The sequence below is a fragment of the Microcaecilia unicolor genome, chromosome 2, assembly GCF_901765095.1.
Source record: "Microcaecilia unicolor chromosome 2, aMicUni1.1, whole genome shotgun sequence".
Lineage (NCBI taxonomy): Eukaryota > Metazoa > Chordata > Amphibia > Gymnophiona > Siphonopidae > Microcaecilia > Microcaecilia unicolor.
In genome coordinates, this window is record NC_044032.1 from 254,147,323 (window position 1) to 254,161,045 (window position 13,723).

At 47.6% G+C, this 13,723-nt stretch overlaps 1 protein-coding gene across 2 annotated transcripts in view; it reads right to left on the bottom strand.

Annotated features, from left to right (window-relative positions):
• LOC115463444 (NACHT, LRR and PYD domains-containing protein 3-like) overlaps nt 1-13,723 on the bottom strand; it is a 95,611-nt gene that overhangs the window by 33,097 nt on the left and 48,791 nt on the right. For both annotated transcript variants that reach the window (XM_030193939.1, XM_030193940.1), the window contains 2 exons: nt 1,558-1,722; nt 22-192 (listed from right to left, as the gene is read on the bottom strand). In XM_030193939.1, the coding sequence (XP_030049799.1) occupies nt 22-192; nt 1,558-1,722 (336 nt within the window). The remainder of the gene's footprint in view (nt 1-21; nt 193-1,557; nt 1,723-13,723) is intronic.

Below are 13,723 nucleotides of genomic sequence, written 5' to 3' on the forward strand. Positions count from 1 at the left end.
TTTAGTATCCTATCTCCTCACCTGAGAGTGTAGACAGGACACTTGTTGGCACTCAAAGCCATACAGATTTGCCAGAGGCCATGGTTGGAAAGCTGGGTGTCCTTAAGGATGATCTCCTGGGGGCAGTGTTTCGGAATGATCCAGGAACAACAAGCCACAGTGTCTTCCTCTGGTAGGAAGCGGATTTGTAATCTAAAGAACCAGGACAGCAATAACAGAGAATAAATTATGCATCAGTACAGGATTTTTATGTAGCCCTGGCACTATGTGTGCCCATAGAGTAGATGGTGAAGTTAAGTGGCTTTCTCCAGGTCATATAAGAAGTGGAGGATAGGGGGTTGACAATTTTGTAGTCTATTAAGCCACACCCCAGCCCACAGACACAAGCCGGCTGATATTCAGCTGGCGGTGGTCAGCAGTTTTTTTAATGGTCACCATCGCAGGGGAAAGGGGAGGAGGAAGGGATGGGGATGGAAATGTAAAACGTTTCTGGAGAGAAAATGTTGTTTTCTTACATGCTTGATGCAAAAGCTGTCTCTTCAATAAAATATATTTAAACATAAATGGTCACCATCGCCCCCAGTGCTGCCCCACCTGCCTGCTTTTTGTTAGGTGGTCTGTGGTGATATTCAGCGGTACTCTCCAGTTAAAGGCTGCTGAATATCACCACTTAGGTGGCACTAAGAGATTTAGGCTCCTGCCCACTTAAATTGCTTTGAATTTCAGCCAGAAGGCCTCAAAGGATTTTAGTAACTGGCAGAAAGTCATAGGGGAGGGGTGGAATTTGAACCTGGGTTTCTATCAGGGGCGTAGTTACCACTGAGCAAGCTGGACACAAAGTTGGAGGCTGTTACTAGTAGGACTGCCTGCCGCCGGAGGAACCTTACTTTGGATTTGGAAACTAAAAACCAAGATCAGCAGTGATGGTGCTGGAAGGAGGTGGGTGTGGCACATATTGCTCTTGGTTCTAGAAGAATGGGATTGCACTGCCTGTAATCACATTCTTCAACCCCCCTCTCCCTATAGGTAAAGTGCTTAAGTGCCTCATTTCCTAGCTCACCCCTCCCCCACTGCCCCAGTTATTTCATTTCTCCATTGTGCACCCTATACAAATCCCCACTTTCCCTGCATAGACATCTCACCCACAGCAGACACTACCATACATCCCTACTGTCTTAGATACTACCCTACACACCCCACAAGTACCCCCTGCCCAACAAATCATAACTCCATCCCCCACACTCCTACCGTCGATATCCACTGACACACACTATCTCAGAAACCCCTTACTTTCCACTTATATCGCAACATCCCCCCTCCTTGCCCTCTGAATGAGGCTTTGACAGGTCAATCCAACCTATCTTGGATTTATAGGATTTATATGCCAGTGGTTTCTACACGTCATGACCCTGTGCTGCAGCCGATAATTTGGGAGACTGCACTGGGAATGACCTTCCTTCACCTTTCACATGAAGGTCTGCCAGGAACCAAATCTGTATCTTGATAAGGGGATCAGTGGGTATGGGTCTGATTAGAACAGGGCAGCCTCCACCTCACCTACACGTCTCTGACCCCTGCTTTGCAGAACACTTGAACATCGTCTCTCTCTTGCCGCTAGGGGAAATGCTGCCAGTGACAAGAATACAGGTCACACTCTGCTGTGGTGAGAAACTGGAGCAGATCTCTCTCAAGACTATATTCGGCAGGTTGCTCATCTCTAGTCTACAGAGGGAAATAAAGACACAAAGAGAGAAAAACATCATTGCAAAAGTGGCAGGAGAGGCATCTGTGCAGCACTAACTTGGAACGTCTGTGGATAATGAATAATATTATTATTGGGGTCCCAGGCCTGACTTTGGTTCAGGATGTAAGAATGGCAGTGAAGCTTATAGGCCTGTGTCTCTAACTTGAACTTTAGTGTTGAAACACTGTAGAGCAAGAAGGAACATGCAAGGGTGGGGGTCTAACTAAAAGAGTGGCATAGATGTAGCAATATGGTGGTAACAGATGTTCAAAAATACAGAACTCATGATCTGTTATGACATCCTCATGCAACAGAATGAGGAACGGGCCTGGGTGGGAAAGAACAGAGTAACATCGTTTAGCAACTGTGTGGTTACAGATGGTCTTGAAAAACAACAAAATGGCTTCTCAGAGACTTTCCAGTAAATATTAACCAACTTATTACCATAGCCAATCAGTGTTAACTATGACATTAACATAGATCCAATCAGGTGTGCTTACTGTCATATTACTTCTATCCTGAGTGGACATATAAAAGTGAGTGTGCTTCCTACTTCAAGCTAGAGAGACAGCCACAGAGCTGCTCTCTCTCTATGAGAAACCAATTGTATTTGAATTGGCAAAGACATAATTGCTTTCTAATAAATAGTTTTGTGTCTTTTATGTCTACTAATTGGCTTTGAGTAACAAGTGACTCAGACCCAGAGAACACCTATGTGTAGCTGGGGTAATATATTCCCATAACCAATTGATTGTATATGTTACTTGTATAGTCTTTGGAGTCTCAGATAGAGGTAATTCTATATGGCAGTATTCTGTATTCTCAGTAACTTCTCATCACAAATGGTGTTCTGTAAACTGCACTTACAGAACAGTGACTAATTGTAATTATACTTGGTGGTTAAGAAATAAAAGTATCTAATTGATATCTCATATCTACTGTTCTCCCCTGATTGTTTTCTCCTTAACTATTCAGAGTAAAGTACACAACTCTGCTCTGCATAATACGAGGTAAAAACTTACTAGTGCAGCCTTGGGGTGCTATATTATTTCGTGGATGGCATTACCACTGTCCAGGGGATAATAAGCACACCCTAAAAATATAGAATAGCTTGTCTGACTGATTTGTATTCCATTCTGACTCAAGAGACAGAAGAAGACGGGAATATGAACAGGGAATGAGTGAGAGTGCTGATGCGTTGGAAAGAATCTCTCCATTGACCTTCCCAGTGTCTACAGCGGTGGTTGGGGACACACCCAGCCAATCAGGTTTTCAGGATATTCACAATGAATATTGTAAAGAGTATGTAGGACAGGCCCCAAAGGAACCCTGGGATAGGCCAGAATACCCCCGTTATAGGCAGGCATTTCCCAGGAAAAAACTAGAAATAAAGAACTACAACTCCCAGCATGCCCCAAGGGAGATCGGGGATAAGAGAAACTATCTGCATTCCCAGGAGTCTCCAGAGGAGGGCCGCAGGAAAAGGAATAAGGCTGATTCTCCAACCTGGTGGAAGAGGTGGTGGAACAGGTGGGTGGAGAAAGAAGAGCCACCAAAGAGCTTTAATGAAAGAAAGGGTGAGCAGCTGGGAGAAGGGCGGGGCGAGGAGAATATGGATTGGGCTCCTGAGGAGAGAGAGGCAGAGAGTGAGCCTTGCCCTATGGAGTTGACTGAACCGGAGAACACCCTGGAAGAGCCGATGGACTTTTCAGCTCTGGCTCAGCGAAAGCCAAGGAAGTAGCGGGGCCAAGCCGGGTCAAGCGGGAGGAGGTCAGGTAGGAGTATGACTGACCAAGAGGGTGGGACCCTAGGCTTTGAGCCCGCGCAGAGCCACTGTGTTTTTGAAAGCCTGGCTAAACTGAGCTGTGTTTTGAAAGCTTGGCTAGACCTGAACTGTGTTTTGAAAGCCTGGCTAAACTGAGCTGTGTTTTGCAAGCTTGGCTACACCTGAACTGTGTTTTAAAAGCCTGGCTAAATTGAGCTGTGTTTGAAAGCTTGGCTAGACCTGAACTGTGTTTTGAAAGCCTGGCTAAATTGAGCTGTGTTTTGGAAAGCTTGGCTAGAACTGAACTGTATTTTGAAGCTTGGCTAGGAATGAACTGTGTTTTGAAAGCCTGGCTAAACTGAGCTGTGTTTTGCAAGCTTGGCTACACCTGAACTGTGTTTTAAAAGCCTGGCTAAACTGAATTGTATTTTGAAAGCCTGGCTAAACTGAGCAGTGGGGTAAAGCTTGGCTAAAAGTGAACTGTGTTTTGGCAAACCCCTGCTATACTGAACAGGGTATTTTTTTCTTTTTTTTTATTATTTGCTGCCACTCTTCCCCAGGAGGGAGGGAGAGGAAGCAGCTGTGGAAGCCTGGACTGGGAAACTAACCGGATTGAGAAAGGTGAATGATAACTGTGCTTTGTTTTGTGTTTTGGTGCCACAACTGAGGGAAGGAGGGAAGCCCCTCCTAGGCAATAAAAAGCTTCATTGTTCTGAGGGAAAAAGGAGCAGTACTGGAAGGTGTTCTTCAGGCTGTGGAGAGCTGCAACCGCTGAGAAAAGAGGATCCACTTTACAATTGGTGTCAGGAGTGGGATCGCTTCGCGGACCTGTCGCTCGAGGAGGCCAAGACCAGCAGGACAGAAAAGCCCGATGGAGGGGCCAACGCTGAGAAAGGCGCAGACCCGTCTGGGGTTCCGGTAAGCGGGGCCTAGATTGGGGGAAATAAAGGGATCCTAGTAAAAGGGGAAACATAAGTAGTGAAACCGCACTTGGAGGTGTCCTCTGTTTTTTTTTCCCCCACCAGGAGTCGCTGTTCCGGAGCAAGGATGGACCCCAAGGAGATCTTCGCTTGGATGACGATGCAGTTCCAGAAACAGCAAGAACTGACGGGGAAGATGGTGGAAGACGCCTTGACGGTGGCACAAGAGCAGCAACAACCGGTGCTGAATATGCTCCAGGACTTTTTTCAGCGAGGGATCGAGGCTCCCAGGGGCGGTGGAGCCGGAGCAACTGGACAGGGGCCAGGAGGAAGCGGTGCGGTAGGACCTTTATCCCTGAACTCACTTACATGGGGAAAGTTGTCTGAGCAGGATAATGTAGATGATTTCCTGACCGCCTTCGAGAGGGTGGCAGTGGCCGCAGGGTGGCCCCAAGAGCAGTGGGCCATGCGGTTAGTGCCTTCATTATCTGGGGAGGCTCTAGGAGCCTTTAGAGACTTGGCTCCTGGGGACGCTGCCAACTATGGGAGGTTGAGAGAGGCCATTAAAGACCGGTATGGACTGAGTACCCAGGCTTATAGGCGTATGTTTCGGTCCACTAAATGGGAAAAGGGAGAAACCCCTAAAGCGCTGGCCACTAGACTGATGGACTTGATAAAAAAATGGTTGGAACCTGATCGCCACACCACGGGAGAGATTCTTCAAGAATTAGTAGTGGAGCAGTTCCTGCAGGGCCTTCCCAGGGAGATTAGGGCAGGATTGGTCAAAAGGGGCTGTAAGACGGTGGAAGCCATGACAGCCGGGTTGGAGTGTTATTTGGAAGCCCAACATTGGGGAGAACCCGACCTAGAGGGGGGTAAGCCCAGACCTGGGGGAGGCTGGGGTTCCAAAAGCTCCCTCTTTAAGACAGATCCCCAGGGGGGGAAACCTGATTACGGCTGGGGTGGTAAAAAGCCCGTAGTGCCCTCAGGCCCTGAAAGAAAGGCTCCCTCGTATGAAGGAAAAATCTGTTATAAGTGTGGGAAGACTGGGCACTTCCGGAGGGATTGCCCAGGTCGAGAGGGATGGACCTCACAGGTTGCCCAAGGGTTTAGGCCTCGGTATACTGCTAAGGTGGAGGTTGAGGGTTTACCGATTGTAGCCATGTTAGACTCCGGGGCAGACCAGTCCATGATCTCCAGGAGGTTATGGGGACAAATAAGAAAGAGGAGGACAGGAGGTAAGGATACCTATGAGGGAGCAGTGGCTATTCAATGTATACATGGGGCCAGTACTCGTTATACCCTCCATAGGGTTCACGTGAAGGGGCCTACAGGGGAGATAGAGATAGCCGTTGCCGTTCTGCCCAGACTGCCACAGGAGATGATTTTGGGAAGGGACTGGCCCCCCTTTACCGAGTGTATTAGTGAAAAAAGAGTGTTGGTCACTACCCGCTCTCAGGCTCGGCGAGACCCTGAGGCTGAGGAAGAGGGAATAGGAGGTATTTTTCCTTTTCAAGGGGAGGTTTTAGGGGAGCCGGGAAAAGAGAGAAAGGGGAAAGCTTTGAAAAAAAAGGAGCAGAGGGGCAGACGGGAGGCCTTGGAGCAGGCAAGAAAAGAAAGTTATCTGCCAGTGGCCCCGAAATAATTGAGCGAGCAGTTTCCCCAGTTTCATAGGGAGCAGGCCACGGACCCTACTTTAGAATATGCCTGGGAACGGGCCCGACAGGGGGAGGGCCAGGAAGCCCCGGGGTTCATGATAGAGGGGGACATTCTATATCGCAGGGTACCCAATTGGGAGAACTCTGAAGCGGGGAGACAGCTAGTAGTCCCCCAAGCTTTCCGTCCCCTAGTAGTAAGGCTCGCGCATGATCACCCTTTGGGGGGGCATAAGGGCTCCCAAGCTACCCTGACTCAGATATTGGGCCGGTTTTATTGGCCAGGAGTTTATGGGGAGGTGGAGAGGTATTGCAAGTCCTGCCCCAACTGTCAGAAGGTGACAGACCGGCTACTGCCTAAGGCACCGTTAAAACCCCTTGCTAGAGTGGAACAACCGGGGAGGAGAATAGCCATGGATATTATTGGCCCAGTAACAAAATCTCAGAGAGGCTTCCTCTACGTTTTAGTGGTTATGGATATGGCCACTAGGTATCCCTGGGCCATTCCGTTGAGAAGCATATCAGCGAAGGTCATTGCCAGGGAACTGATAAAAATCTTTTGTGAGGTGGGATTCCCCCAAGAAGTTTTGACCGACAGGGGGTCCAACTTTATGTCATGTACCTTAAGGCAAGTGTGGGAGGCTTTTGGGATACAACATATCCGTACAGCGGCCTACCATCCTCAAACTAATGGGATGGTGGAACGTTTTAATAGAACTTTAAAGGGTATGTTAAAAAAAGCGTTAGGCGAGGATAGGACAGGTTGGGACCAACTGTTACCCTTCGTGCTATATGCCTACAGGGAGAAGGTGCAAGACTCATTAGGAGTTGCGCCTTATGAATTGATGTTTGGACGGAGGCCCAGGGGAATTTTAGATATTTTACAGGAACACTGGGTACCCCCGGACACCTCCGATCAGTCAGTGGTCGAATACCTACAGGATCTGAGGACCAGATTAGATAAGTTACAGGAATATTCCCAGGAAAGGCTTGAAGAGAGCCAAAATCGGCAAAAGGAATATTATGATAAGGGTACTCGGGAGAGGGAGTTTGTAATAGGAGATAGGGTCCTTATCCTAATCTCGGAGGATCCTCATAAGTTTGCCTCTAGGTGGAAGGGTCCCTGGGTGGTGAGGAGGAGACTTGGGCCTCTTACATATGAGGTGGCGAACGAAAAGGGGCGGGTCCAAACCTTCCACGTTAACCTGATGAAACCCTGGGTAGCAAGGGTAGGCTTTCAGACCCGGGGAGATGAAAAGGAGGGAGAGGAGTTGGGACCGCAAATAAGAGATATTTTCAAGCCCGGTGAACCAGGGGTTAATCCCCGGTTGACACAAGTACAAAAGAAAGAGATAGGAAGGCTCTTGAAAGGGTTTGATGATGTGTTGACGGCCTGCCCTGGAAATACTCACCTAGTGGAGCATGACATCATAACGGAAAGGGGTAAAGTAGTTCGGCAAAAGCCATATAGGCTGTCCCCCATGAAAAGGAGGGAGGTGATAAAACAGGTCCAGGAAATGTTAGACTTCGGGGTGATCGAAGAGTCAAATAGCCCCTGGTCAAGCCCAGTGGTGTTAGTACCAAAACCCGAAGGGGAGTGGAGATTCTGCATAGATTTCCGCCAGCTTAATAATATTTCTCAAGCAGATGCATATCCTATGCCCTATATTGAGGAGCTGGTGGACAGGCTAGGATCTGCACAATATCTCACCACCCTGGACTTGACAAAAGGGTACTGGCAGATTCCCCTTACGTCAGGGGCACAAGCTAAGACCGCCTTTAGTACGCCCATAGGCCTGTACCAGTTCAAAAGATTGCCCTTTGGCCTTAATTCAGCAGCTGCAAGCTGCCAGAGGTTGCTGGACAGGGTTCTCCGACCACATCAGGCATATGCCGCCGCATATATGGATGATGTGGTAATACATAGTGGAGACTGGAACACCCATTTAAACCAGGTAGAGGCAGTGCTGCAGGCTTTTAGGGAGGCAGGTCTCACCCTGAACCCAAAAAAATGTTATTTTGCGCAGTACAGGGTGAAGTATTTAGGGTATAATGTGGGAAGGGGAGAGGTCCGGCCCTTATTGAATAAGGTTAAAAGCATCCAAGAGTTTCCCAGACCAAACACCAAGAAACAATTGCGTAGATTCCTGGGGATGGTAGGGTATTACCGCAGGTTCATCCCTCATTTTTCCGCAATGGCCACTCCCTTAACTGACATGCTGAGAGGGAAGAATCCGGACCACTTGAGGTGGGGAGGGGAGGAGTTGAGGGCATTTGAACAGATGCAGAGGGCCCTGTGCCAGGAACCTGTGCTGAAAGCAGTTGATTTTGAAAAGCCCTTTGTCCTTCAAACAGATGCTTCAGGGAGAGGGTTAGGCGCAGTGCTGTCCCAAGAGCATGAAGGGGAGGAACACCCGGTGCTTTATTTAAGCCGGAAGCTCCTGCCTCATGAGGAACATTACTCCACCATAGAAAAGGAGTGTTTAGCCATACGATGGGCAGTGCAGGAGTGTAGTGTCTATTTAGAAGGGAGAAAATTTAAGTTGGTAACGGACCATGCTCCCCTAAAATGGTTGAATGTAATGAAGAATAATAATGGGAGACTAATGCGATGGTACTTAGCATTGCAGCCTTTCCAATATTCGGTGGAGCATCGTCCCGGGCGATGTTTAGGAAATGTTGATGCCCTGTCCCGGGTGGAGGAGGAGGAGGAGGAGGAAAAAGAATGCGGGGGTGGAAATTTAAGGGGGGGGTATGTAAAGAGTATGTAGGACAGGCCCCAAAGGAACTCTGGGATAGGCCAGAATACCCCCGTTATAGGCAGGCATTTCCCAGGAAAAAACTAGAAATAAAGAACTACAACTCCCAGCATGCCCCAAGGGAGATCGGGGATAAGAGAAACTATCTGCATTCCCAGGAGTCTCCAGAGGAGGGCCGCAGGGGAAGGAATAAGGCTGATTCTCCAACCTGGTGGAAGAGGTGGTGGAACAGGTGGGTGGAGAAAGAAGAGCCACCAAAGAGCTTTAATGAAAGAAAGGGTGAGCAGCTGGGAGAAGGGCGGGGCGAGGAGAATATGGATTGGGCTCCTGAGGAGAGAGAGGCAGAGAGTGAGCCTTGCCCTATGGAGTTGACTGAACCGGAGAACACCCTGGAAGAGCCGATGGACTTTTCAGCTCTGGCTCAGCGAAAGCCAAGGAAGTAGCGGGGCCAAGCCGGGTCAAGCGGGAGGAGGTCAGGTAGGAGTATGACTGACCAAGAGGGTGGGACCCTAGGCTTTGAGCCCGCGCAGAGCCACTGTGTTTTTGAAAGCCTGGCTAAACTGAGCTGTGTTTTGAAAGCTTGGCTAGACCTGAACTGTGTTTTGAAAGCCTGGCTAAACTGAGCTGTGTTTTGCAAGCTTGGCTACACCTGAACTGTGTTTTAAAAGCCTGGCTAAATTGAGCTGTGTTTTGAAAGCTTGGCTAGACCTGAACTGTGTTTTGAAAGCCTGGCTAAATTGAGCTGTGTTTTGGAAAGCTTGGCTAGAACTGAACTGTATTTTGAAGCTTGGCTAGGAATGAACTGTGTTTTGAAAGCCTGGCTAAACTGAGCTGTGTTTTGCAAGCTTGGCTACACCTGAACTGTGTTTTAAAAGCCTGGCTAAACTGAATTGTATTTTGAAAGCCTGGCTAAACTGAGCAGTGGGGTAAAGCTTGGCTAAAAGTGAACTGTGTTTTGGCAAACCCCTGCTATACTGAACAGGGTATTTTTTTCTTTTTTTATTATTATTTGCTGCCACTCTTCCCCAGGAGGGAGGGAGAGGAAGCAGCTGTGGAAGCCTGGACTGGGAAACTAACCGGATTGAGAAAGGTGAATGATAACTGTGCTTTGTTTTGTGTTTTGGTGCCACAACTGAGGGAAGGAGGGAAGCCCCTCCTAGGCAATAAAAAGCTTCATTGTTCTGAGGGAAAAAGGAGCAGTACTGGAAGGTGTTCTTCAGGCTGTGGAGAGCTGCAACCGCTGAGAAAAGAGGATCCACTTTACAATATGCATGAGATAAATTTACTTCCACCATATGCAAATCTATCTCATGCTTATTCATTGTTTATATCCTGGAATCTGACTGGCTGGGTGAGTCCCGAGGACTGAGTTGAGAGCTCCTGGTCAGCAGCAACTCTGTTGAGCTACTTCTTTGCAAAGGAGATGATCCTGGTTGCTCTTATTGTGTCAGGACAAAAATACGCATTACCCAACCTTGGACCAGAGTCTGTACTCTTTAGGAGCCAATGTTCTATTTTTTGAGTCACAGAAAAGCTTAGATTGATACAAGCTCAAACAGGCTAGGAGTGTCTGCACTGAACCTTATCTGAAATCCAGTCGTGACCTCTGGAAACACTTCAGTGTTCTGAGCAATTAGATAACTAAGGGGCAGATGCACTAAAGCTAAATGAGCCTTTAATGACTCTCCAACGAGGAAAATTTGATCCGTTGCATGCATCAAAGGGCTTTTACCGAGGAAGCCAGCAGCTAACGAAAACGGAATGGAGATGAGCAATTAGTGTGAAAACCCCATTGAAACGACATGCACTAACCTTTTCCGATTGCCTTTACGCAGGAAAAAGGCAGGAAATCTAACGAGAGGTCTGGACCACTCGTTAGGACAGCTCTGTGCCAGGAAAAATCATTAAGTGAAAAAATAAACAAACTTTGAGCCAATCCCAGCGCATTAGCAGAGCTAAAGCGCTGTGATTGGTCCAAAGGACGTCAGAAAACACATAAATAAATAAAATAAAAAAAGGATCGGGAGGGGGCAAGGGCGCTCATCAGGAGCGTCCTGTACGGACGGCCTTGCCCCCCCCCCCCCCCGCTGCTCCCCACTTTCCGCCGCTCCCCCCACCCCGAAAAAGCAAAATTCAAGCAGCCCCTGCCCCCCTCCCTTCCTCACTACTCTCTCACCTCAGCTCCGCCTCCCGACATCCTCCGTCCTGTGCCCCGCCCCCTTTTGGGGTTGTCGCCGCCATTCCCCTCCTCCATCGGGCCCCCCTCCCTCTTACCGGGCCCGTGCAGCGCCTCTCTCCTCTGTCCGAAGGCGCTGCACGGGCAAGAAGAAAGCTGATGCCTGCCTTCGCCCAGCTTCGATGGCGCGTCTTTCTCCTGCTGGGCCCGCCCCTGTCTGACGTCGGTAACCCACGTAGGTTACTGACGTCAGACAGGGGCGGGCCCAGCAGGAGAAAGACGCGCCATCGAAGCTGGGCGAAGGCAGGCATCAGCTTTCTTCTTGCCCGTGCAGCGCCTTCGGACAGAGGAGAGAGGCGCTGCACGGGCCCGGTATGAGGGAGGGGGGCCTGATGGAGGAGGGGAATGGCGGCGACGACCCCAAAAGGGGGCGGGGCACAGGACGGAGGATGTCGGGAGGCGGAGCTGAGGTGAGAGAGTAGTGAGGAAGGGAGGGGGGCAGGGGCTGCTTGAATTTTGCTTTTTCGGGGTGGGGGGAGCGGCGGAAAGTGGGGAGCAGCGGGGGGGGGGGGCAAGGCCATCCGTACAGGACGCTCCTGATGAGCGCCCTTGCCCCCTCCCGACCCTTTTTTTTAATTTTTGTTTTGATTTGGGAGTCATGTGCTTGTGATTTGACTGTGTTTTGACTGTTTGTGGCATGCGCAGAGCAGCTAACATAACGCTTGGCTGCTCTGCGCATGATTTGGGGGCCGATTAACGATGGGTATTGTGATTCTTTGATACATTGTACGTTTCAATACCGATCTCAGCATGTGTGACTTTTTTTTTTGGTGCATTTTTCGTTATTTTAAAATCGTTAGGGACTTTAACGATTTAGATTTTTTTACGTTTGGTTGCTGCATCTGCCCCTAAGAGAGAACCCGAGAGGCTAAAAAGCCTTGTGAGCCTATGCATATATTTGCGAGTATCTAAAGAACTGATGTCCTGTGTGCCTAGACCCCAGACTGCATTATAGACCTGAGAAGCCTTATATCTGGACTGTGAATCTTTAGAACTACCAGCCTCCTAAATTACTTGATGCACTTGCAATTTGTAATCCAGGTCCAATGCTATGTTCCTATTATGTTCTTTTTATGCAGATGATATCCTGTTTATTATATATATATTGTTACATAATCCAGACCTTGGACCATTGCAACACATCTTGGTCGCTGTTTCTCAATGGCTTCTGAAACATCGTTTAATTCTATCCTTTAAATGGATAAAACCAGTTTATTGGACCGTTGATCGATCAACTCGTTCTCCCTTGCTGCCAAAGCTAATTGGGCAGCCTCTGAAAATTGTTGATTCATTTTCAATATTTGGAGATAGTAATAGATTATCAATTGTCCTTTACTGAATACATTTCTAAAGTAGTAAAAAAAGAATTTTATGTCCTCCGACAGATGCGTGCAATTTAATATCTGTTTGATACTTCCATATTGCATTTTTACTCCACCTGTTGATCATTTCCAGGTTGGATTATTGTAATGTTGTATATGCAGGAATTAAGAAAGCTAATTTGAAAAGAATGCAAACATTACAGAATGCTGCGCTTCAATTTTGGGGGGAAGTTTGGAGGTTTGATCATATCGCCCCCCCCCCCCCTTTATCTGCATTATCATTAGTTACCAGTACATTACAGAATTTTAAGATATTAGGTTTAGCTTACAAGGCCTTCTGTGAACAAAATCCATTGTAATTAGCAGCTTAACAATTCCATATACTCCTACCAGATCATTAAGGTTTATGTCTGTGCATAAATTGGTAGGGCCTCCACCTTCTAAGGCCAATTTAGAAACTAACTTACAAGAAATTTTGGCCACATCGAAAGCCCATTTATTTGCATGCACTTTAATTTAATTTAATTCATTAATTTATTTATTAGGATTTATTTCCCACCTTTTTGAAGAAATTCACCCAAGGTGATGTAAAATAGGATCAATATGAACATAGGCAATAGACAATCTCAACTATCCAATAATAGAAAATATTATGGCATAGTATGTTACTTATAATATCAGCACAATACACAATAAAACATCTTAATAAACAACATAGGGTGTAGGCAAAGGTGGAGAATATAGACAGATAACAGAGTAACGAGAGTGTAATAATGAATAAGGGGACTAACAAAGAAAGTTGCATGTGGAGCCAGAAAGGTGTATGAAAATAATCTCAGCTAGGGTAGGCGTGGATGAGCAGGTTCTACTATGCTAGAACTGGGAATCTCCCCTCTCAGTGCAGGTAACACCTAAGAAGGTGGATATGCATTATAATATCCAGAAGGCTCCTGGATTCAAGAGGGCACAACTGTCTCACCACTCTCTGGTTGTCGAATTTGCCCTCAAACGAGCTAGGAATTCGGCTCAGACATTAGACTTGTTTGGGATGAAGACTTTTCAGGCCTCGGTGCTTATGCCCATATCCAGTCCCACCAATTCTACACAAGCCTTTACTTGAAATCTTTGCTATTCAGTACACTTAAGGCCCGATGCACAATTGATAAAATTTAGTGACTCGCTAACATCTAGCGATGCACAAAGGGGATCACAAAGGGGACCACCAGAGGGTGGTGGTTAATGGAATTCACTTGGATGAGGGAAAGGTGAGTAATTGGAGTGCCTCAGGGATTGGTGCTGGGGCCAATTCTGTTCAATATATT